Here is a 23,572-nt window from a genome sequence, read left to right on the forward strand (position 1 = left end):
TAGCTGGCCCTCCTTTAGAGGTATAAATAGTTGACTACTACGTATGTCATCCCAGAGGCTCTCTCTCACTCACTCTCTCTCTCCTCTCCCCTCCCTCTCCCCATGGCCAAAAATGGCCAAAACGGAATTTGCGATAAAAATCGTAAATTGCATTTTGGGTATATTGCACTGCTTAATGCCAGAAAAAATGGTGTAGTTCTTTCCAGCGTTAAAAATGTGCGATAGTATAATGCACTCTATCGCACACTGTGATAATGCTCCTCATTTTCATACATCCCTCCCCTTTGCATAAATTTGAAAAATTTGCATTCACGCTGTGCGTTGAAATAACAATCACATGCGTTATGGCATTATCATGGGTGTTAGGGCCCTAACACCCGCGATAATGCCATAACGCATTTTGATAAATGAACTTGTGAGATAGATAAACTTATCTGGTTAACTTTGAAGGAATATTCAGTGGTGCAAACTTTAGGACTACTCTATGGCACAATTAGAGTTAGCTAGATAACTTATCTGGCTAAATTTACTCTGGCCAAAAATGCCTCTGCAACACTCCTAAGTAATCCTGCTAAATTTTAACTGGCTAATGAGTTATCCAGATAAATTTTAGCCAGATAAGTGGGGGCTAAATACTGCTGAATATTGACCCCTTAATTCTTGCTGGTTAGTCTACTGACCATTTAATATTAGCTGTTGAGCGCAGCTGAAAGAGTGAGTCCTGCCATGTTGGGGCAGGTTGGACCACTATTGACCAGTCTGGGGATCACATGTGGGCATGTTGGAATGTCCAGAGGAGGCAGGTGTGATGCAGCAGTTTTTAGCCTTATTATTTAAATGGTTAACTATTTAAATCTCAGTATTTACATCCTTAATTTAAATGTAATAAAAGTCCTTAGAAAGCAAAACCCATACTGCATGCATAACTGTATGCCATCTTCATAACTTCATTCAATAAATAACTCTTGCAGAAACTATATGCTTAAAAAAGAGGCTATACTATATTACTGACTAAAAAGGAGGAGCTAATAGTCTCGCTTTAATCACAGCTCGACAGAGAGACAGATGTATTATAAAACAAAATCATTTCACAGCAAATTAAAATATAATATCCTCATGAACTTACAGAGGGATGAGAAGAAATGGAATGTAATCTGAAGAAAAAGCGCACATACATCTCACGGAACACTTGATAGAGTTTGGAAGGTTCATGGTACAGAAAACAAAGTGGAGCAACTAGAAAGTAAATAAATTGAAAATGATTCAACATTTGCAAACTGCTAAAACGATTCAGTATGAAACTGCATTAACATTCTAAGATTAGCTTGAAAATAATTTTTGTAAAGATCTTAAAACATATTTAAACATATTAATACAAAGGGGCCAATATTCAGAAGACATAGGTGCCTAACTTTGAGTTGGGCACCTATACTTTTGATTTTCAAATTTTTCATGGGCTTAGCACCTAAGGTTAAATGTTTTAAACCACAAGGCACCTAAATTAAGGTCCCTAAAAATGGGTAGGGGTTAGGGAAATGAATATAAGTGCTCAATGCTGATATTTATTTGGCACTGAGCACTTAAATAAGGCACCTTAATGTAGGTCATCCCAATAGCTATATTAACTTTAGGGGCCTCGTTAAGGTGCCTAAAGTTACATTTAAGTACCTATACTAAGTTGTTTAAGATGGCTGAATCTAAGTACCTTAATAATGCTCCTAATTATGACATCTTAAATCTGGTGCTGAACTTTTTTGAAAAAAATTGGGCTTACACTGTTTCAGCTCATTTACTTACTTGATGGACTCACATCAAGCTAGGTTGAGAGACCCTTGCCCAAATCTCATCTTGGAGTGAGTTTCCTCACTCCGAAGGCCAGCTAATCTTCACAAGAGACCACTGTTCTGTTCGTACGTCTCATGTACAATGTGAAAGCGGCCCCTAACCCCCTACACTCTTACCTAATCCCCACCTCGAGTTACTAGGTGGGCCTATCCTAGGGATACATATACCTATCTACGGGACATGCTATTATGGCCAGTCTCTCTCTCTCTCTCTCTCCCTCCTTCCCTCCCTCCCTCCCTCTCCCTCTCCCTCTCCATCTCCCCAGGCCTTCAAATCCTCTGACATAAGCTGTACAGGACAGATTGCAAATGGAGATAAACCCTTTCCATAGGGTCACAGCTGCTATCACATGCAAAAACACCTTACTGCATTTTGAAAAATGACCCCCTTTGTGACTATGCAAGGAGCTGATGAAAAGCAGTACCCTATTTTGAAGATGGTGAGAACTGGGGACACATCTCGGGAATCATCTATGATCTGGGTGTATCATCATTTGTGACGAACCCTTTAGGATCATTACAATAAAACTCTAGTCTTGAACTAGGATGGGAAAGGTAGTAGGAGGGGTGTTCTGTTTCTGAACAGCTTCTCTGTTGAGGATGGTGGAATGGCCAGCCCTCTGCTGCTTGAAAAAGCAGGCTGCAGCATTGCACTGTGTGGCATTTTGAGTTAGAGAGAGCAGGAGTGTTTTCCTTGCGTTGTTTCCCTGCTTGAGCACTGAGTGACTGTCTTGAGTGCTGGTTTTGCTTTTGATTGAAATTTTTGAGTGTTTTTGACTTTTTGGGTTTTCTCCTGTGAAATCCCTGGTACCCCTGGCTGAAAGAATTTGGGGTCTCTGCCAGCTAAGTTAGATCAGGAGGGAGAAGATTCCATATAGTGACTTGCTGCAAGAGGATTCCAGATTTTTCTACCTTTGTGTGGATTTTGTCTAAGTTCCCAGGAAGATGTTTTTGGCCACCCTGCCTGTCTGAAGAGGGGACATCTGTTTGGTGGTGATGCTATGATTGCTGCTACTGGACTTTTCCTACGAAACATTCTATTGAGACAACTGAAGAGAAGAACTGTGAGTAAGACCTAAATTTATATTCTGAGGACACCCAACAGAGTCTTCACTCTGGAAGAGAGTCACTTAAGGGAGACTGTGTAGAAACTAATTGTTTTTGCTAATCAGTATTTTTGGAAGGGTTTTTCCATCCTAAGGGTACCCTGCCCGACTGGGAATCTTCCTGGTCTAGATCACGGAGGGTGAGTTTCCCTGCCCAATACTGAGAGACACTTGCACAGATAAATTGGAGAACTGTAAAGTTGATCAGTTTCAAGCTAAGAACTGATGTGAGTAGTACCAAATTGCTATTTAGGAACTCTGGCTAAAGATTTAATTGTGGACACTCAATCTGAGCCTCCATAGTCTTTTTTGGTACTCACATCTCCTTGAAGTAGAGACCGGTTATCCCTTTTCCATTTTTTGAAAGAATTTCCTTTGGCTAGATTAACCTCCCCTCCCCTTTTAACCATGCGAGCAATCGTTTGCCTTTGTTCCTGTATGCTTCAAGTTTCTTGACAGCAAACAGTATTGAGATGCACTCCTCAACCTTGAGTTCAAGCATCTGTTGTCAACATATTTTGAGTCTGTGGAAGATGACAGGGTTGACCACAAAGCAAATTTGAAAGTTGGGTCCACCAATTTGATAATTAGACAAGATGCCTCGGGAGTTGTAATCTGTGGCCTTGTGTAGATGTGCATCTCAATAATAATTCTGGCCAATAATGCTATATGGGCAGATAATGAGTGAACTATACATGATAATGTGTTCATCCTTTGGGAAGGAAGGACAAATACCCAGAAAAGAAGAGCAAAATATGCACCTAAATTGTCTATTTGATGAGTTGGAATCAGATGATATTTTTAGAAGTTAACAATAAATTCTAGCAAGGCGAGGGTGTGTAGAATGTAGAAAGTGGATTGGTTCGCTTCTTGTCTAGAGCTGATTGATATTAGCCAATCCCATTGAGGATTAAGTCTCAAATATTATGATATTTTTCTTATTCTTTATTTGACAACATTGTTAATAATGTAAATAAAGTGTAAGATGACCATTTCAATCTTAAGAGCGGACTATAGATTTTAAATTAAATTTAAAATTAAGGTTATACTGTCACACTGCTTTGAGGATGAAGAAGAACTTTCCAAATTTGGGTAAAAGAAAAGAGCACCAGAGACTGATTATTGTGATAATTGGAAGCAATTGATAAGGAAAAGGTTGAAATTCTGGAAATAAATGATTGCTCAGAAAGGAATAGTAAAGAAATAGTATTCTGTTATAATACTGAACAAGCACTGCATTATGTTATTATTGTATTGCACAAACTTTCTTTATGGTGCTGCCACTGATAGGAGTGCTTCTGCATGTCTTCAAGCAGTATAATTCTTCACTCTGCTCTGAAGCACTACATATTTCTTATGTATAGTGTCAGCATTATAATCAATGAATTGCCATAGGCCAAAGTGCCCCATGAGATACATTTCTACTTGATACTAAATCAAGTATAATTTAAGAGAATCTTAAAGAAGATAAAATCAGGGCAGCAAAAGCTGAAAAATCAAAGGAAATAAATAACCATATTAGGGGCTACCCATGGTATATAAAAAGATTTTAAGAGGAAAAAAGTTTTTCTGGGACCTCTTCAACACAGAAACTGATATCCATGTGATAAAGACTTGTGGTTGTCATCCACAAGGTTGTGTTGTATTTTTTTTTATGATCAATGTAACTGTATTCCTCTTTAACCACCCAAACTTGTGCATACTCATTCTTTAGTGTAGTTTCTTATAAAGAATGTGCCATCTCTGTGATAATGGCTTAGAGAAATTAGGAGTTTCTTGAAGTCAAAGTTCTACACATTCTTACTATTTTCCTGTACATAATACATGTACTGCAATCCCCAAGATATTTAAAAAGTAAAGATAATAAATCAAATATCTGCAGCTATTACTACATGTTCATAACATTATTATTATTTAGGTACTTGCCAGGTTCTTTTGGGTACTTGCCAGGTTCTTGTGGCCTGGTTTGGCCTCTGTTGGAAACAGGATGCTAGGCTTGATGGACCCTTGGTCTGACCCAGCAAGGCAATTTCTTATGTTCTTATTTACATAAAATATCAGTGTTTAAATGTTTTAACTTACCATACATTGAAAATCCATGAAAAGGGATCACACCTATAAATGATAAAAATATTCACTCACAGTAAATATTTTGACAGTCATTGTTACCTCTTATTAGCAAAAGAATAATATTTTCATAATCCTTGTTTCCAGATAGGAAATAAGGAAACAACAAATAATGGTATGCCACAAGATTCAACTAATTTAGGAAATTTTTTTTCTTAGTTATTTTCTATGCATTTTCAGGATGGTTTGCTATATTCATTGTTAGCATCTTGAAAATCCAGATATAGTTGTATACACTACTAATTCTCTTTTGGGCCTCCTGCTATTGTGAAGAGAAAATTAAAAAATTGTAAAGGGTGCTAGTAACAATGAAAACAAGCTGAATCAGTGGACTAAGCTAACAATAAGGTAATAAATTGAAGGTGAATGTTTTATACTTTGAATACAGCTTCTCCATGTTTGTTCAAAAAATGCCATCTGAACTTCTTTTATGGACTCTCTTTATTATTTACTACCTAGAGATCTGCTCTAAACAATTACTACATCTGATTGTGTTAGTTACAGTCAGTTTTTGAAAACATTTAATACTAAAAGATTTGAAGGTACAATAGTCAACTTTTATTGTCATGTTATTAGATTACTTGCTAATATAAATCTTATCAAAGCCCAAGTTACAACTACTACTACTACTTAACATTTCTATACTGCTACACAACACATGCAGCACTGTACAAACATACAAAAGCCAATCCCTGCTCAATAGAGCTTACAATCTAAGAAGACAAACATAAAGGACAAAAGACTTGGGATATTTCATTAAGCAAGACAATGGTTAAAAAGAAAAGAAAGTTAGTAAACAAGACTACAAGCAGACATAGGCATAAGATTTAAAAGCAGTTTCAAAAAGGTGGGTCTTTAGATGAGATTTGAACATGGCAAGAGAGAGAGCATGACACACCAGTTCAGGAAGACTATTCTAAGCACACGGTGCAGCCAGGTGGAAAGCACTGTCGGAAAATGGCAGTACAGGAGAAGGGCACAGTTAGGAATGACTTATCCAATGAGCAGAGTGCATGAGGAGGGGTGTAGTGAGGTGCTGCAGAGTGAAGGCATTTGTAGGTGAGATAGAGGAGCTTGATCCTTATGTGAGAGTGAGTATGGAGCCAATGCAGTGACTTCAGAAGAGGGGTTATATGAGCATAGCGACTTTTGTGAAAGATAAGTCATGCAGCTGAATTTAGGACAGACTGCAATGGAGAGAGATGGCTTGCTGGGAGACCTGTGAGGAGCGGGTTGCAATAGTCTAAGAGGGAGGAGATGAGAGAGTGGATAAGGGTTTTGGTAGTGTGTTCAGAAGGGAAAGGATGGATTTTGGCAATGTTATAAAGAAAGAAATGGCGTTTGCTAGTTTTGGATATGCGGAGAGAAGGAGTAAGAGGAGTCAAAGAGGACTCCAAGGTTATGGATTGATGGGACCGGGATGATGACCGTGTTATTGACAGAAACAGAGAAAGGAGGAAGAGGGGAGGTGGGCTTGGGGGGAAAGATAAGGAGCTCCATCTTGGCCATGTTGAGTTTAAGGTGCCAGCAGGACATCCAGGTAGCAATGTCAGAGAAGCAGGCTGAGATCCGGGACTGGATTTCTGGTGAAATTTCCGGTGTACAAAGGTAGATCTGGGAATCATTAGCATAAAAATGGTACAGAAAGCCATGAGAGAAAATCAGAGCACCAAGAAAATTAATATATAGTGAGAACAGAAGAGGGCCTAGGATGAAGCCCTGAAGCGCACCAACTGATAGTGGAATGGCAGTAGAGGAGGAAATGCTAAAAGTGTGAATGGAGCAATGGAAGATATAAGAAGAGAACCAAGACAGGACAAGTTAAACTGACTTGTGGGGACATGAGTACAACAAGGTGGTACAGCAATTAGGTATAAGCAAGCAAAACACATATAAAATTATTGACATTGGTTGAGTTAGCAGGTCAACTATAGAGTGAGAACAAATGAATAAAGGGATACATGAATTATGGTGCACATGACCTGTTCACCCAACACATACATATACTGCAGCTACACATTCATTACAGTGAAATCAATCTATTATGCTTCTGCCATACCATAGATGTACAGAGTGGAAAAGTCTGCTTCCAAGTGCATTAGGGCTAATACAATACTCCATTTTTCAACCTGACCAAAAACCCCAGAAGGTCAGGAGGCCCAGGGTACTTGTTGGCCCTCCCAATGTGCTCAAGTACCCAGGATCTTCACTGGATGGAGGACAACATATTAAAATATGGTGCAATACTAACCTTTCCCACAGCTGCATCCGAAATGGTGCTCAGCATCAATTGTTTAGCTGCAGTGAAGCTGATCTGGCTGTCAGGCTCCTTAGCTGTCATCCTAGCCTGCTTCCTCTTTACCAGATATTGGATATCTCACTACTTGTGGCTCAGGTCTTTCACACTGTGGTTATTGTGAAAGACTGCATTCAGCTGGTAGAAGATTTTCTCCCATGGCTACTCCTTCCTGTAGGATTTCACTCTCCTGGACTGGGGTTCATATAGGACAAGAAGGTCTTCCTCCCTTGGTAGGAAGTTGAGGATCCCAATAAGTGCTCCACTCCTTTGGGGCATGGTGTAAGTAGGAAGGCAAGCAGTGGGAGCCAACTCTTTATACCCACATACAGGTGTAAATTGCATGTATTTGCTTGTGCATGGGGATTTGGTTAATGCATGTAAAGATTATACATGTATATAATTAAAACATATTAAAACTATGTGTGTTTATTTTTGCTCAACTTCTCCTCATTGATGTGGTATATATATATATATATATATATATATATATATATATATATATATATATAATTTCTACTCATGAATACAGAAAAGTTTATTCCTGGGAATTTTAACCCAGTCCTTTGGAAACACCTAGGCAGTTAAGTTTTCTAGATATACACAATGATAAGGCATGAGTTAAATTAGCATACATGCAAGCAGGGCATGCTAATCTATCTCATGCATATTCATTGTGGATAATCTGACTGTCTTGGTGTGTCCCAAGGATTGGCTTGAGAGTCCCTGATATATTCTGGGGATAACAGCAGGATCCAGTCAGATCTTTCTCCAGAAAGATAACAATGTAATAAAGACTTGGACCAGACCAGCCAGTCCTTGATGCATAGATCCAGCTGTTATTCCACCAACACAAGGTATATCTTAGAATTTAGGATAGTACAGAATATGTGGATGAAAAAATAATCATCCGAGGTCTGGATAAATATTTATTTGTGCTTGGCTTTATTCCCTGTGGGCTTTCTATTAATTAGGATTGTTTTTCCTTTCCGGTTTTATATGTTTTTTGGAAAAAATTCTAAAATATTATTTTTTTTAACTTAAGGTGAATGACTAAATAGTCTAGGCAATCCTAAGCTTTTCATAGCAGGCATGCCATCAGGCTTGCTGATACCTGTTTTGATTATCAGTTATCTTTAGATATTACTGCTGACGAAAGTGATATTTTGTTTACATTTTGAGACCCTTCTATTTTGTGTTTGTTAGTTACCAGGGTTTTCCTTTGACTTTTTATTTTGTATGATTTATTCCCTGTGAACCAGTATTTTTCTCAGTCTGTTAACTGACCTTACAGTATGTATCTTCTGTATCCAACAATATATCCAGCCCAGAATTTCAGTTCAGGCTGTCTTTTCTTCATCTCTCCCAACCCTTTGTCCTCTTAAATCATATGAATGAGAAAATGCTGCTGAGAATTGCATTTCAGACCAACCTCCAGGTACTAGTCAAGCTCGAATGACTCCCTTAAATCATATCAGTGTTCCAGTCCAGTCTGCTTAACATTGGTTGAAGAGAGTAAGGAGGCCAGCTAACCTGATCACCAAGAAATAACTGATTGCTCTCTGCTGGGAGTTTTGTTCTAAGAATCATAAAAAAGCACATGATCCTAGATGTCTTGTAGTACACAAGTCTAGCAGTCTTCCAGCAAGCAGATGTCCTTTGAAAGGTAGGTGTTTGAGAGCCACATTTATGTATCTATCTATCTATTTATTTATTTAAAGGCTTTTATATACCGATAGCTGTTTGCACATCATATCGGTTTGCAATGAACATTGCGCTTATAAGATGAAGCATAACATGTTTGTTTTAGACTTTTAAGGTGTGATGAGTGGTGTGGGAGTGAGTCCTTAATGCTGTGGCATATTTGACTCAGCCTTGTAGGCAAACCTACAATATCTATGCTGACAGCTAGCAAACCCTTCACCTATACCAGAACCCATGGGCTCTGGTGGCCGGCAGGACTTAAGTGGGTCCCTAGGGTCATGGGATGAGCAAGAGTCCAGAAACATGCTGGAGTCAGGACAGGCAGCAGACTGGAGATACGGGGAACAGGTCAATGTTCAGGGCAGGTGATATGGAAGAGTAGTCAAATCTAAGGCAATGGTCAGGTCTAGGCAGTAGGGAAGTGTGATCAGGTCCAAGGCAACAAGTCATTACCAGGAAATCAGAACGAAGGATGGGTGAGGACAGAAGAAGAGACACTGGATGAGACGAGATGAGCAAGGCAAGGTTGGACGAGAAAGGTTGAGCAAGACAAGGCTGGAACACTGGAACTTAGGAATGCAGGAGCAACACGCCCCTCTTGAGACAGGAGACCTGTTGCTGAGATGGCATTAGGCAGGCCATGGAACCTTTAAATAGTCAGGGCTTACTGATGACATCAAAAGGCCCTGCAGGGCTTTTCCTGCTGCGGGTCCTTTAAAAGACGATACGCATCGTGCACGCAGGGCTATGGAGATGCCAGGGAGTGGCAGGAGCATTGTGGCATTTTGGCTGTGTCAAAGCCATTCAGGTGACATCAGAGCTGCATCGGGAGCTGGGGCCCATTGGCATGTGGTATAGTTCCTGCTGTGCCAATAGGTTGATGGAGTGAGTTGGAGAGTGCAGCCTGTCTTGAGACTACCCCGTGGCCGGCCAAACATAACAGTAGGCCCCCCCTCAAAAGCCCCCTTACCAGGCTTCTAGGCTTGGACTTTATGGGGGAAGCATCTGTGAAAGTCCTTCAATAATTGCAGTGCTTGAAGATTCAAGGCAGGCTCCCAAGAATTTTCTTCAGGCCCAAAGCCCTTCTATAAGATAAGGTGATGAATCTTGTTCCTGATTCTTCTAGAGTCCAAGATTTCTTCAACTTCATGCTCTGTGTCATCCTCAGTCACTATTTCTGTAGGTTTAAGTGGTGGTCTTGAGGGCCAAGACAGAATTGCTGGCTTTAATAAAGAGACAAAAAAAATTGTAAATTATGAGTTTGGGAGGCAGTCGCAATTTGAAGGTCACTGGTCATACTTAGGGGCAGATTTCCAAAGGGGTACGCACGTAAGATATGCGTGTACCCCCCGAAAACCTGCCCCAAGCTCCCCCTGCGCGCGCCGAGCCTATGTTGCATAGGCTGCCGGTGCGCGCAAAGCCCCGGGACGCGCATAAGTCCCGGGGCTTTCCTGGGGGGGGGGGGGGTGTCGAGGACGTGTCGGAGACGTGTCGGGGGACGTGTCGCGGCCGGCGCATCATCGGGAGCGTTCCGGGGGTGGGGCTGTGGGCGTGGTTCCGGCCCGGGGGCATGGCCGCAGCCTCCCGACCAGCCCCCGAACCGGAACATGGGGCGCCGGCAGATGGCCCGACACGCGCAAGTTACGCCTGCCTTGGGCAGGCGTAACTTTTCCAACAAAGGTAGGGGGGGTTTAGATAGGGCTGGGGGGGTGTGTTAGGTAGGGTAAGGGAGGGGAAGTGGAAGGAAAGTTCCCTCCGAGGCTGCTCTGATTTCAGAGCAACCTTGGAGGGAACGGAGGCAGGCTGTGCGGCTCGGCATGCGCGCTGCTGATTTTGCGCAGCCTTGCGCGCGCCGACCCCGGATTTTAAAAGATACGCGCAGGCGTAGTTTTTTTAAATCTACTCCTTAGAGAAAGAGAGGAAATAGTCCAAGAATCTGGGAACACATTTTAGGGAAGGCATCTTGAGGTGCAGGTTCTTAGTTCTGAATCACACTAAATTTCCAGGTTGGAATTGTGATGCTGAGTAAAGTTTTTTGTCCACTTGGTTGTTGAAACATTTCACTGCCCGCTCGAGGAGCCGATGAGACTTTTGCCAAAGATCGTGGAGATCTTGTCCCCTGATATTGGCTGCTGGACAGGCAACAGGAGTGGTGACAGGCAAAGACACCTGAGGATGGCACCCAAAGACTAGGTAGAAGGACGGGGATTCTGTTTAGCTTCTCAAGTCGTTATTATAGCAGAATTCCTCCCATGTAAGAAGGGACGCCCAGTTGTTTTGTCGCTGATTCATGTAGGCCCTCAGAAAGGCTTTCAGGGTCTGATTAACCCATTCCATCTATCAGTTATTCTGATAGGCTGAAGTGAAGACCAAAATGAGCCCGCATTTTTTGCCTAGGCTTTTCCAGAAGCAGATGGGAATCCATGCAGATAAATGATGTATTGAACAAAGAGATTAAGAAAAAGATGCAACAATCTAGGACTAACATCAGATTTAAAAATGCTCTCAAAACCGTAATCCACAGGCTCTTGCCTGCAATGGGCTTCAACCAGTATCATTTGACTGAGCACCTAGTTCACCTCATGTACTTTTTCCCAATTTTTAAAAAACTAACCTCAAATCTATCAACTGTAATTTATTCACAAAAATCCAAAATTCTTATCCTATAAATTAAACAGCTTCAATTTCCATTTATTAGTTAAAATACACCTTCATTGTCGTTTTCACAACTCAAAAAAGCTTTTTTACTTAGTTTATCATTAAAGAAGATTCCGCTCTTTTTTAGCCTGAAAACATGGCAATATAACTGAAGTACTCAATGAACATCCTAAACATCTCAACACTGACAATATTTTGGCACTATCGTGCCTGCTTCCAGGGAACTATAGTGATCTAGAAAAGAGAACAAAACACAACATAAAAATAAGCACTAGACAACAAATAATGCATAAAAACTAAAATAGCTACCCAGTAGAATCTTACCATTATATATGGCCACACTCGACTCATCTGTCTACTTCAAAAAATGACGGACACACACTAACAGCATCTCAAATTCACAACATTTAAACCAATGTGCAGCTTGCAGACACAACCAAACACCAAGCTTTACATGAAAACTGACCAATCAATTTCTTTATTCAGTCCTGAAGTTTGGACTGTTTGTAAAAAGAAAATCCAGTGTTGTTCGGTTTGCAGCAAACGTATATTTTGGTTTCCTTCTCGAGCATCAACCTCAATTTATTCCAAAACAGTAAAACACATATTCTCAAAAGCATGATTATAGGCAAGGCAATGTTCTACTAACAGTGCTTCTAATTTTTTACAACGCATCACACTGCAATGTTCAATTATACGCGTCTTCAGTGCATGCATAGTCTTACCTATATATAACAAATGACACGGACACCATATCATATAAACAACCTGTCTTGAAGTACAAGTGGTCTTCACCTTAGGTTTAAACCCTATTATTTTTCAAAAGTTAAACCCTTATTAGTATGCAACTGTTCACACACAGAATATGAATCACATGGAAAGTGTCCCTTCTCACCAGTGGTAGTGACTCTATTATTTACAAAATGTGACCTCACAATCTGATTCTTCAAGTTATGGCCTCTTTGATAAGCTATCAATGGTCTATCTTGAAAAATTGGGTGTTATTGCAGAACATGCCAATGCTTGTTAATACTCTTCGCTATTCGATAAATAGATGAAGAAAATGGGAGCACACAAGTCAGTTTCTGTGAAGATTTTTGCCATTGAGTATTCAATAAAATTTCTCTATCATTCCATCAAGCCCTTTTCATAGCCCTGTTCACAACATGCGGGGGATAACCACTATCAACGAAGCTAGCTCACATTTCAATGGCTCTCCTTTTATATTCTTGCTCACTCGAACATAAGCATCTCAGGTACAAAAATTGACCAAAGGGGATACTGTCCTTCAAACACTGAGATGACAACTCCCATAGCCCAATAATGTATTGTGATCTGTAGGCTTTTCAAAAATAGAAAAACAAAAAGTGTCATGTTTTGAAAGAATGATATCCAAAAATGATACCATAGAGTTCCTATAAAAAAACTTGAACTATAGGTTTGGATCACAACCGTTCAACCATTCCATAAATTGATTAAACAAAGTTCAACCACCTGATCACAAGATTAAAATATGATCTATGATTCTTCTCCAACAATGAATAAAGTGTCAAAAAACACTGTGTGAGCCATTTGTTTTCAAAGAATCCTACATATAGATTGGCAACACTCAGGGCCATCGTAGCTCCCATTGCCGAACCTCCTATTTGCTGGTAAAAGCTATCATTGAACAAAAAGTACTTTTCTTTTAAAGCCAAAGAGGCTAGTGCAATGATAAACTGGTCAGGGATGTGCGGCCATATTTTATCGGACAACAACAATTCTGTAATCACATCTAAAGTGGCATTCTGTTGTATGTTAGTATACAAGGACACAAATTTGGATTTTGGTGAATAAATTACAGTTGACAGATTTGAGGTTAGTTTTAAAAAATTGGGAAAAAGTACATGAGGTGAACTAGGTACTCAATCGAATGATACTGTGGCAGGAGCCTGTGGATTACAGTTCTGATAAATCTGATACTTATTCCCTTTAAATTAATATTAGTCCTAGATCACTAATTTGCTCACTTTGACTTTTGGAACAAAGAGATTAGCCAGCTCAGGTACAGAAGGCAGTCGAGGGATAGGTGTGAAATGAGTCATCTTCAAAAAATGATCCACCACTACCCATATAGTGGTGTTGCCTCTGTCTTCTCCAGTGCTCCACCCCCTGGGGGCAGGAGCTTCCTGGTCCCTACCAGGGAGCCATACTCTACTGCTCCAGGACAAGGGTCCACCTCCAAGCGCAACATTACCATAGGAATCAATTCTTTGTGGTTTCTTTTATGTTTCCCTAGGTTACCAGTGAAATATGTCACCAGTGATAGTGAATACTAATTCTTACTTCAGTAACGCACCTGGATAAGTATTTTTCTTTTATACTTTTCTGTCTCTCTTTGTGTGTTTTTCCTATTCATTTTTCCTTTCTTTCCATGTTCTTTCTAGTCTGTTGTATCCTCTCTGTCTGTAATAAACAGAACTGTATGTTTAGTTAGTGTGTACACCCAACTATTTTCCTCTTGTACTTGTCTGGCATTGTTTGAGTTTGTTGCTGGGGTGCATTGATTGTTCTTTTTGACTCTCACAACTCTGTACCTACTACCAGATTCTTTACAAAATCAATAAAGAAAACGGACTACCTAGCAGTGAAAGTTCTTCTGGAATCTAAGGGGCCGATGCAATACAGTGTGCTCAGCCGAGCGCACTGTTAACCTGCAGTTGGACACGGGTTGTAGAGGCGCTAACGGAGAGAAAGTAATAGCACTCATCACATGCAAATGCATGTGAATGAGTCTATTAGCTATTTACTCCCGATGCAAGAAAAAAATGTGCATCCAGGACGCACATTTTTGCGATCAGAAATTAATGCCTGCCCGTTGTGATATTAAGTAGGTGGAAAAACAAAACTAAATACATTAAAAAAAAAAAACACCAGCAGTCAGGTGCAGGAAATGGATGCTTAACTGACAAGCATCCGTTTCCTGAACCCCCTGGCTGTGTGGCGTTTAGGAAAACCAATGCCGATAAACTAGCGTCATATTTCCTAACTGGCGGATGGCTGACGCTGATCAGGTTCTGGTTAGCAAGGAGGCGCTAGCGGCCCTAATTTAAATATTGCATGGTGCCCCCAGGAGGGGCGCCTGGGGGTGCATTAAGAAAGCGGGCACTGACTGTTCAGCGCCCACTTTCTGCACACAATTATTGCATCGGCCCCTAATTGTGTACCCTAGGGTGTAGTGTCCATGATGGCTTGTTGAACTAGTACAGCTGGCTATTAAAATAAAGAATAATTATATATTCCCTAACTAAGCTGGTCAAAAACAATGAGGGTGATTGATATACTTGTTTTCAAAGAGAACTCTTTCCTTCATTTATTTTATTCTCTCTCTCTTCAAATTCCTTTCTTTCCTTATTCCTTTTTGCTGTTTGAGGAAAGTGAGGGGTTTATTTTCCCACACATTAATCCTTCCTAAATTCTGAAACTCTCTGTCTTCACTGGGAATCACAGACTAGTTCTCCCTTAGAAAGCAAAGGCAGAAACCTCTTTTTTCTGAACTCTGTTCCAGGAAAATCTCCCTTACTGATTGAAGAGAAGTTCTAGACTTACATGCACAGAGTTTTCTCTTCAATTTATGCTTCCCCTATTTGAGAAGTATCAGGGAGTTTTGTATCTTTTTAGGTGACTCTCTCACTATCTCAAACAGTATTTTGTTAAACTTGTTTTTCTTTCCAAACATTCACTCTAATTATTAAAGCTGACAGCACTTAACCGTGGGTCAGCAGTCTTTACAATTATGTTTAACTAAGCTTTACCTTTGCAGGTTTTTAAAAAAATATAATTACGAATTTCTAATTCTCACTCATTCCAGAATGTTTTCTATTGTTCTTGCCAGGATTTAAAAATGTTTTGAGCAACTTTTACACTTTTGGAGAGAAGCACTAGCGCAGTGCTCCCTCTCTGACTCTGCAGCTCAGCTCTCCCTCAAATTCTCAGTCACTGGATTTTTCTGTTTGTCTAATCACCAAGTAATTTACTTGATGGCCTTATGTTCCCTAGGAAACGGCTTTGGAATTATACTTGCGCTGGATTCCAGCACTTGTTGTTCTGGGAAAAACCTGGGCTGGATTAATGAAAATCCACCCTAATAAAAAAAAAAAAAAAAATCCAACTCTGAGACTCAAAAATGGCAAAACATTTTTCAGATGACACAGATCTACCCCACACCCATTACCCTATCTTCAGGGACTACATGGCTAGATAAAAATTAAATTTAAAAAAATGGATTATTAAAACTTTGGAACAAAACAACAACAACAGTTACCACATATCAAACAATTCAATATGTCCCCGCCTCCCTCCCCTTACTCCTTTAGTTTTTTGTTTTTGTTTTAAACTTTGAGTACCCTATTTATATAACCTTGGCTGGGTCGGATGGAAAGAGGGGTGCTTGCAATTCAAACTGCACCTGGCATTGATTCAAAAAGCCTCTACACTTAGTGGAATCCCCATCATACCTTAGAGGAGGAGGCAGATGAAGCATGTGAATAGCAGGCCATGCAGGAGCTGCTGGAGCAGACGCTGTGGGAGCCAGAAGAGTAGCCATATTCTACAGAGAACTGGCTGATGCTTCAGCTGATGAGCAAACCCGATGAAGGAGGAGGGCCTAGGACGAGTCCACCAAGCTCATGGCCTCAGCAAACTGTAATGAGTGATGTGGGAGTAAGCCCTTAGTGCTGTATAAGGCCTGTGCTGACAGCTGGTGAATGCGCCCTGAAGCAGGACAGACTGGAGCTTCATCTATACCAGCTGCCTCCCCCACAGGTTGAGCCCTTGGGTTCTGGTGGCTGGCAGGACTTAGGTGGGTCCCCAGGGTGATGGGATGAGCAGACTGGAGATAGAGGAAACAGGCCAATGGCTGGGACAGACGGCAAGCAAGCAAGCAAGCACCCCGTATTTTCCTATGATCTGGGAACCTGAATCACTGCCTTCAAATCCAATAGCCTCCTTCACCTAGTCTCCACTGCCACTCTCTTCAGTGGAGGGTTGCATGGAAAGACCATAAAGGCATTCAGAGGAATTTGGAGAAATTTCAGAGCATAGCCATCCCTCACCATGTCCAAGACCACCGGTCTGTTGTAATTTGGATCCACCTCTTTTAAACGAGATAGACGCCCATCCATATAGTAGGTGAGCCCGCAAACCATTGTGCTCTGGACCTAAAGTCCGTAATCTTATGAGGCTTTCTAGGTCAAAAGGAATGAGATCTTCCATTTGGACAAGACCTTTGAGTAGATGCTTCTCTGTAAGGATGAAACTGATGGGAATCCCTGCAGTGGCCCTTCGCCCCAAGAGGAAGCAATGCCACCTTCTTGTCCTCCGGTAAATGAGGAAATTTGGATTCCCCCCAGCTATTCGCCATTTTTTCCAATTCACTGCTGAACAAAAGTGAAGCCTTAAAGGATAACCTTGTGAGACTGGACTTGGAAATAGTATCTGCTGAACAATTTTGCAGCCACAACTGGAATTTAGCTGCTATCATGGAAGCCAATCCTCTAGTAGCTGTCTGCACTATGTCACATCCTGCATCAGCTAAGACTGTAGCACCTGGTTTGATCACAGATCTTCCATCAGACCCTGCGTCTTGCATCTCTTGAGAGAGATACAAACTAGCCCGAGTCATTAAGCAGCAGCATGAAACAATCTGCAAATTCATGGCCATAGCCTCAAGGACCTGCTTACGGATAGCCTCAATCCTCTTATTCTGAGCATCTTTTAGAACTACCTCCCATTCCACTGGCAAGATGGTTCACTTGGTAACAGCGCATACCAAGGCATCTACCTTCAAAAATACAACCGATCCCTTGCCTTCGGATCCAAGGGGTCTAAACTCGCTAAAGCATGCCCCCCTTTGCCTCTAGGGCACTCCATTCAAGATCAATCAACTCTTGAATTGGATCCAGAAGGGGAGAAAAAAACAGGACACTTCCCATAAGGTGACCAATATGGGATTTTTCTTTTGCAAGCCTGCAGTGTCACCCCCATCCACACCAAGCGTCTTCAGGGACTGAGTAAGCAGACTCAACAACTCATCTTTGTGAAAAAAATGGAGCAGAGTCGGATGAGGCTTCAAATCAGGTGGAATTTCTCCCTCTTCCAAAGGAGAGGGACCCAAGCCCCATCTGAGTCATCTGAGGTATCATGATCCACATTCCCTGGATCACCACCAAGCACAGCCTCCCTCTGGCACTTGTCCAAAGTGGTTGACAAACAGGAGCCCTGAGTATGCGAACCCTTCTTAGTAGGTTGCTTTGCCTCTGCTGGGTGCAAACCCTGGAAAAATTCCACCCAGGAAGAGGAGGAGGGATTCAAACTGAGATCCATAGCTCCAAACCAGATACTCTCAAACCTTTCTGCCAGAGATGTCTCTGTCATCTAGAACAAAGGGGAAGGGGATCCATCCACTTTGGTCACCTTCCGCCCCACTCCCTTCCCAAAGGGATGGTCCAACATTGCCAAAATCCGAAGTGGCCAAATCACCTTGAGCATCCAAGCAGTGCTGACACAGGCGAAGAGAAAGATATGGCTGGATTGCCCTTATTTGGCTAGCCTCAGAGATAGCCAGGAGCTTAGATCATTTTGTCCCCAGCGCCATTGTCCTTCTACACTGGGCTCTAGGCAGCCTCCTGCGTGCCCATCAACAGTATCTGAGAGTACATGCACAAATATGTACCCAAAAAGTAGGCCACAGTTCTACATGCACAAAATACCCCCTCATGCAAATATGCAAACAAATATAGGCCACTGCCTTAAATACACATGTACGTGTGCACGTGCGTGCTTATGTCACAACACCGCCGGGCGGTGAAACTGCGCACACACGCCTGTGCAGAGGAAAATCATCATCACAACTTACCACGTGGTTGGCAGGACCAACCTGAGAAGCAGAACCTTGCCAAAGGCTGCACAACCCACTGAGCTGGAACTGCTTCCGCTCTATACTAACTCCTCAGAGAAGTGAGACAAAGGGGGTAAAGATGCAGAGCCATCAATGCCAAGGGAAGAAGACCTCTCTCTGTTCTTTATTGGCACTTAAACGTCTCTATTCTTTTTTATTTTTTTAAAACTTAGCTCAGCCCTCCCTGGCTGAGAGCACGATTAGGTCACTGGCTACAGGGGGAGAGGGCACATGTTTTCACCGCCAAGCACTCCCTCATCCACAGACTGCTTTCTTTTTTAAGTCTATGCCTGACTGGCTCCAAGATTTAAAATGCTCAACTGAGGTAAGAAACAATACATGGTGTCATGTCAGGAGCTCAAGCGGAGCTCTGAAATCTCCTATCTTTTCCTTTCCTTTTTTTTTTTACTACAAGCAATCTCTAGTAAGGAGATGCATGTCCACAATCTGCTGGAGATGGAGAATACTGGTGGGCTGATGTCAGTGAGTCAGTTGTACTCCGTCTCCATCTGCTGGTAGAGGGGCATAACTCTTTTGTGTGGATTGGCCTGCCTGTGTGCAGAGGAAAACTAGGATTTGATTGTAAGGTAGATTTCTTTAAGCTTTTAATCTAGAGTCAGAATTAAAATAAAAGTTAAGCTTCACTAGTTGGAATTAAAAGCAAGGAGGCCAATATTCAAAAGATATATAGGTGCTTAACTGAAGGAGTTAGATTAATACAGGAGTCTAGATCTTCCTAAATGAAAATTTCCCACATTGAATTCCCACATTTAGATTCCTATTTTTACTAGGTCCCTAAAATTTGGACAAAGCAAGGATGGCGTCAGGGATTTGGAGGGATGAAAGGTAAAAGAAAAGAAGATTTGTACCATGTCCTCTCTACCTAGATTGATGCTCTCTCTACCTAGCTGCAATCAAGGTGGATATAGAGTAAAGTGTACAAATCTATTCTTCATTTACCTTTCATCCCTCCAAATCACATTAAGTCTTCACTGATGGTAATTGTGCTGTTCATACATATGACTGTACCTGTAAAATTGCGCCCCCCCCCAGAACCCACAAACCTCACCCCGAGTTACTAGTGGCTTCTTTTACAGTAGCATAAATAGTTAACTTTTTTGTGAGCCTCTATAGAGGTGCTTTCTCTCTCACTCGCTTACCAGCAGCCCATATCACAAAATAATAAAAGCCTGTCTTGTCAGTAATGCAGCGTGCAGTACATTTAACTCGTGTTGCAAAAAAATAGCTATGCAGTAGCAGGAAAATTATCCTAACCACACCCCTTTTTTTTATCATGGGTGCTATTTTTGCAGTATTTATAGCAAAATCATGAATCTAGGTCTAAATTAGATGCTCAGTGATGAGTTCCAGCACTAGGCTCTTAAATGTAGACAAATAAATAGCAGGCCTAATTTAGGTGCTTCAGTTTTAGGCTTCTATTTTCAGGACATAACTTAAGGACCTTAATTTGAATGACAATAGATCCCTAATATATGGGCCTAAATTTAGGAGCTTCCAGGGAGTCTGGGGTTGGGATTTAATATGCATAAATTCTCTCAGTAAAGCTAAGCTCACCAAAATAGCAGGTGTAATTGTATTCATGTAGTTTTGCTGGGATAAATTTCAGAGCAAAAATATGGACCTGCCTTCCTGCACTGAGATTACAATTATTTCTGTTTTTTTATATTAAGAAATAGCCTGTTTCAGAGCCATCGCCGAATGGCATTCAGGTATATGTCAAATTCTTTAAGGGAAGAAACTACTGAAGTGGTTATTGGAAAAGAAAATTATATATAATCTGTGTAGATCTTGAAATTAAGGCCCATCCCTTCCAGAAGTTTTCCAAAGTGGAGCTATAAATGTTAAATAGGGTGGCAGACAGAGTCGATTCCTGGGGGACCCCAGTTTGAATATCGTGCCATTCACAACATTTGGTGCCTATTATGACTGAGAATTTTCTGAGAAAAGAATAAAACCAATGATAAACTGTATTAGAAATGCCAAATTCAGTCAGATGAGTTAGTAAAATTTTATGCTCAATAGTATCGAAAGCCGCAGAGATATCTAAAATGACCAGAATGTGTCTTTGGCCATAATCAATGCTTCGGAAGATGCTTTCAGTCCAAGACAGGAGAAGAGTTCCTGTGCTACGGTTCTTTCTGAATCAATATTGTCTCAGATTCAGTAATGAGTTATCTTCCAGATAAGTAACTTTGTATTTATGCACAATTTTCAATACTTTGGTCAGGAGAGGTAAATTCGATATTTGTCGATCACGAGAGGGTTCTTATTGATTTGTTGATGAATTTTTGAGAATAGGTCTAATGATTGCTGTTTTCAGAGTCCCTAGTCTTCAATGATTCCATGTCCATGAGAACAGCCACAAAATCCTGACCATTCCAACAGAATGTGCTACTGCTCTGATGGGCCAAAAAAATCATAGCGTCACTGAAACTCATTTAATAATTACCTGAAAACAATAAATAATGAAACAGATTAAAATCACTTACAAAAACAGTTAATGCTATGGGCCGGATTTAAAAAAGGCCCGGTGACACGCGTAAAGCCCCAGGACGCGTGTAAGTCCCAGGGCTTGCAAAAAGGGGTGGGGTGAGGGCAGGGCATGGGCGGGGCCAGAGGCTCCAGGCACAGCAGCCATTTGCTGCTGTGCTTGGGATCGCGCACCTGCAGTTGGCCCCCACGCGCAACTTACATCTGCCCCAGGGCTGAAGTAAGTTTTGAAATAGAATAAAAAAAAAGAAAAATGTAGGGGGTAAGGGTGGGGGAGGTAGGGGAAGGTGGGGTGGGGGGGAAGGGATCGGGGGAAGGCAGCGACGCTTGGCGCACAATTGTGCACCCCCTTGATCGCGCCGACCCCCAAATTTCATGAAAGTACGTGTGCAGTTTCACTTTAAAAATTATCCTAGGGTAACTACTCATACATAATTTCATCTGCTAATTTGTATGGGTAGTTTTCCGTAGAAAAATTACACACACATACTTTTGAAAATTAAAAAGCACGCCAAAAGGGGATTTAAAAGAGGGCCTGAGACCGGAGGCACAGGGTGACTGCCTGCTGCCTTGAAGAAGGCCCCGAGGCTACACTGTGGAAGCGCTGTGTTCTTTCTCTGTTCTCTCTCCCATTTTTTCATTTTTTTCTTTTTTTTTCAGACACTGCACCCAAGGCCTCCGGACCCGGAAGAGTCATTGAGGCCCCTCTCCTTTGGCTGACGCTCCTGTCTTGCTGACGTCAGAAAGCGCACCAAAAGGGGATTTAAAAGAAGGCCCAAGACTGGAGGCGCCTCGTGCCGGCGTCGCACGTCGAAGGAGCTCGACAAAGGGACAGGCCCCTTTGTACGCCCCTTCATACACCAGAACACCTGGAGAGCAAAGACTAACGGCTTACACACCAAGGGGCGGATTTTCAGCGCCCTGCTCGCCTAAATCCGCCCAAAACCTGGCTGATTTAGGCGAGCAGGGCCCTGCGCGCCGGTAAGCCTATTTTACATAGGCCTACCGGCGCGCGCAGACCCCGGGACTCGCGTACGTCCCGGGGTTTTCGGAGGGGGGCGTGTCGGGGGGCGGGCCCGGTCGACGCGGCGTTTCGGGGGCGTGTCGGCCGCGTTTTGGGGGCGGGTACGGGGCGTGGCTACGGCCCGGGGGCGTGGCCGCACCCTCCGTACCCGCCCCCAGGTCGCGGCCCGGCGCGCAGCAGGCCCGCTGGCGCGCGGGGATTTACGTCTCCCTCCGGGAGGCGTAAATCCCCCGACAAAGGTAAGGGGGGGGTATAGACAGGGCCGGGTGGGTGGGTTAGGTAGGGGAAGGGAGGGTAAGGTGAGGGGAGGGCAAAGGAAAGTTCCCTCCGAGGCCGCTCCGATTTCGGAGCGGCCTTGGAGGGAACGGGGGGAGGCAGCGCGGCTCGGCGCGCGCAGGCTATACAAAATCGATAGCCTTGCGCGCGCCGATCCAGGATTTTAGTGGATACGCGCGGCTCCGCGCGTATCTACTAAAATCCAGCGTACTTTTGCTTGAGTCTGATGCGCAAGCAAAAGTAGGCTGTTCGCGCGCCTCTTAAAATCTACCCCCAAATCTATACAGGATGGAATCGGTAAGAGAAGAAGGTGGCCAGACAACACAAGCAATCGAAACCTGCATGAACAAAGGTAAGTACAGCAACAAATACATGAAGATACCAAAAGGAAAACACAAATACAAAACAGAAGAAAGAAAGATCACAAACTCAAGAAATCTCATTCAAATAAAAAAGACTAAAAATTCAAACATTTTAAATCTGAAAAAATTATTAACATTAACATTCTTTCTAGTTAATGCTCAATCGATAACCAAGAAATTCCCAATAATTACTGACCTACTGTATGATACTAAACCTAGTTTTATCGCAATCACCAAATCATGGCTAAAAAAAATCAAACATTATTCTAAAAAACCAAATAGCACACAGAAACTATGATGTATTCTCAATCCCAGAGCGAATAAACCTGGAGGTGGATTAGTACTAATTATCGAAAAAAAATTCAAATGTAAACTAATACCTACAACACCCCCTAGAAACCACAAAATTGCTATCTTAGACACCGAATATATACAAATATGCCTCATTTATTGCCCTCCCAGTCTGCTTGAGTTAAACATATCCCCACTAATCGAATACCTCACAGCAAACATAAACACTTCTAAACCAACCATTGTGCTCGGAGACTTTAACCTTCACATGGACCACTAACAAATACATGTCAGACACTAAATGATATAATGACAGCATTAGGGTTCTCACTAATTACAGATAAACCCATACACAAAGCAGGGCATTCACTCGACCTGACATATATCAACCATAGCTTCCTCGAACACATTAACACCAATTATAATCAAATTCCAT

The 23,572-nt window shown here is 41.9% G+C and overlaps 1 protein-coding gene across 3 annotated transcripts in view; it reads right to left on the reverse strand.

The window, feature by feature from the left end:
* TBC1D19 (TBC1 domain family member 19) overlaps window positions 1–23,572 on the reverse strand; it is a 397,957-nt gene that overhangs the window by 45,513 nt on the left and 328,872 nt on the right. For all 3 annotated transcript variants that reach the window (XM_029589774.1, XM_029589764.1, XM_029589755.1), the window contains 2 exons: window positions 5,033–5,065; window positions 1,127–1,236 (listed from right to left, as the gene is read on the reverse strand). In XM_029589774.1, coding sequence (XP_029445634.1) covers window positions 1,127–1,236; window positions 5,033–5,065 — 143 coding nt within the window. The remainder of the gene's footprint in view (window positions 1–1,126; window positions 1,237–5,032; window positions 5,066–23,572) is intronic.

The sequence above is a fragment of the Rhinatrema bivittatum genome, chromosome 1, assembly GCF_901001135.1.
Source record: "Rhinatrema bivittatum chromosome 1, aRhiBiv1.1, whole genome shotgun sequence".
In the NCBI taxonomy this organism is placed as follows: domain Eukaryota; kingdom Metazoa; phylum Chordata; class Amphibia; order Gymnophiona; family Rhinatrematidae; genus Rhinatrema; species Rhinatrema bivittatum.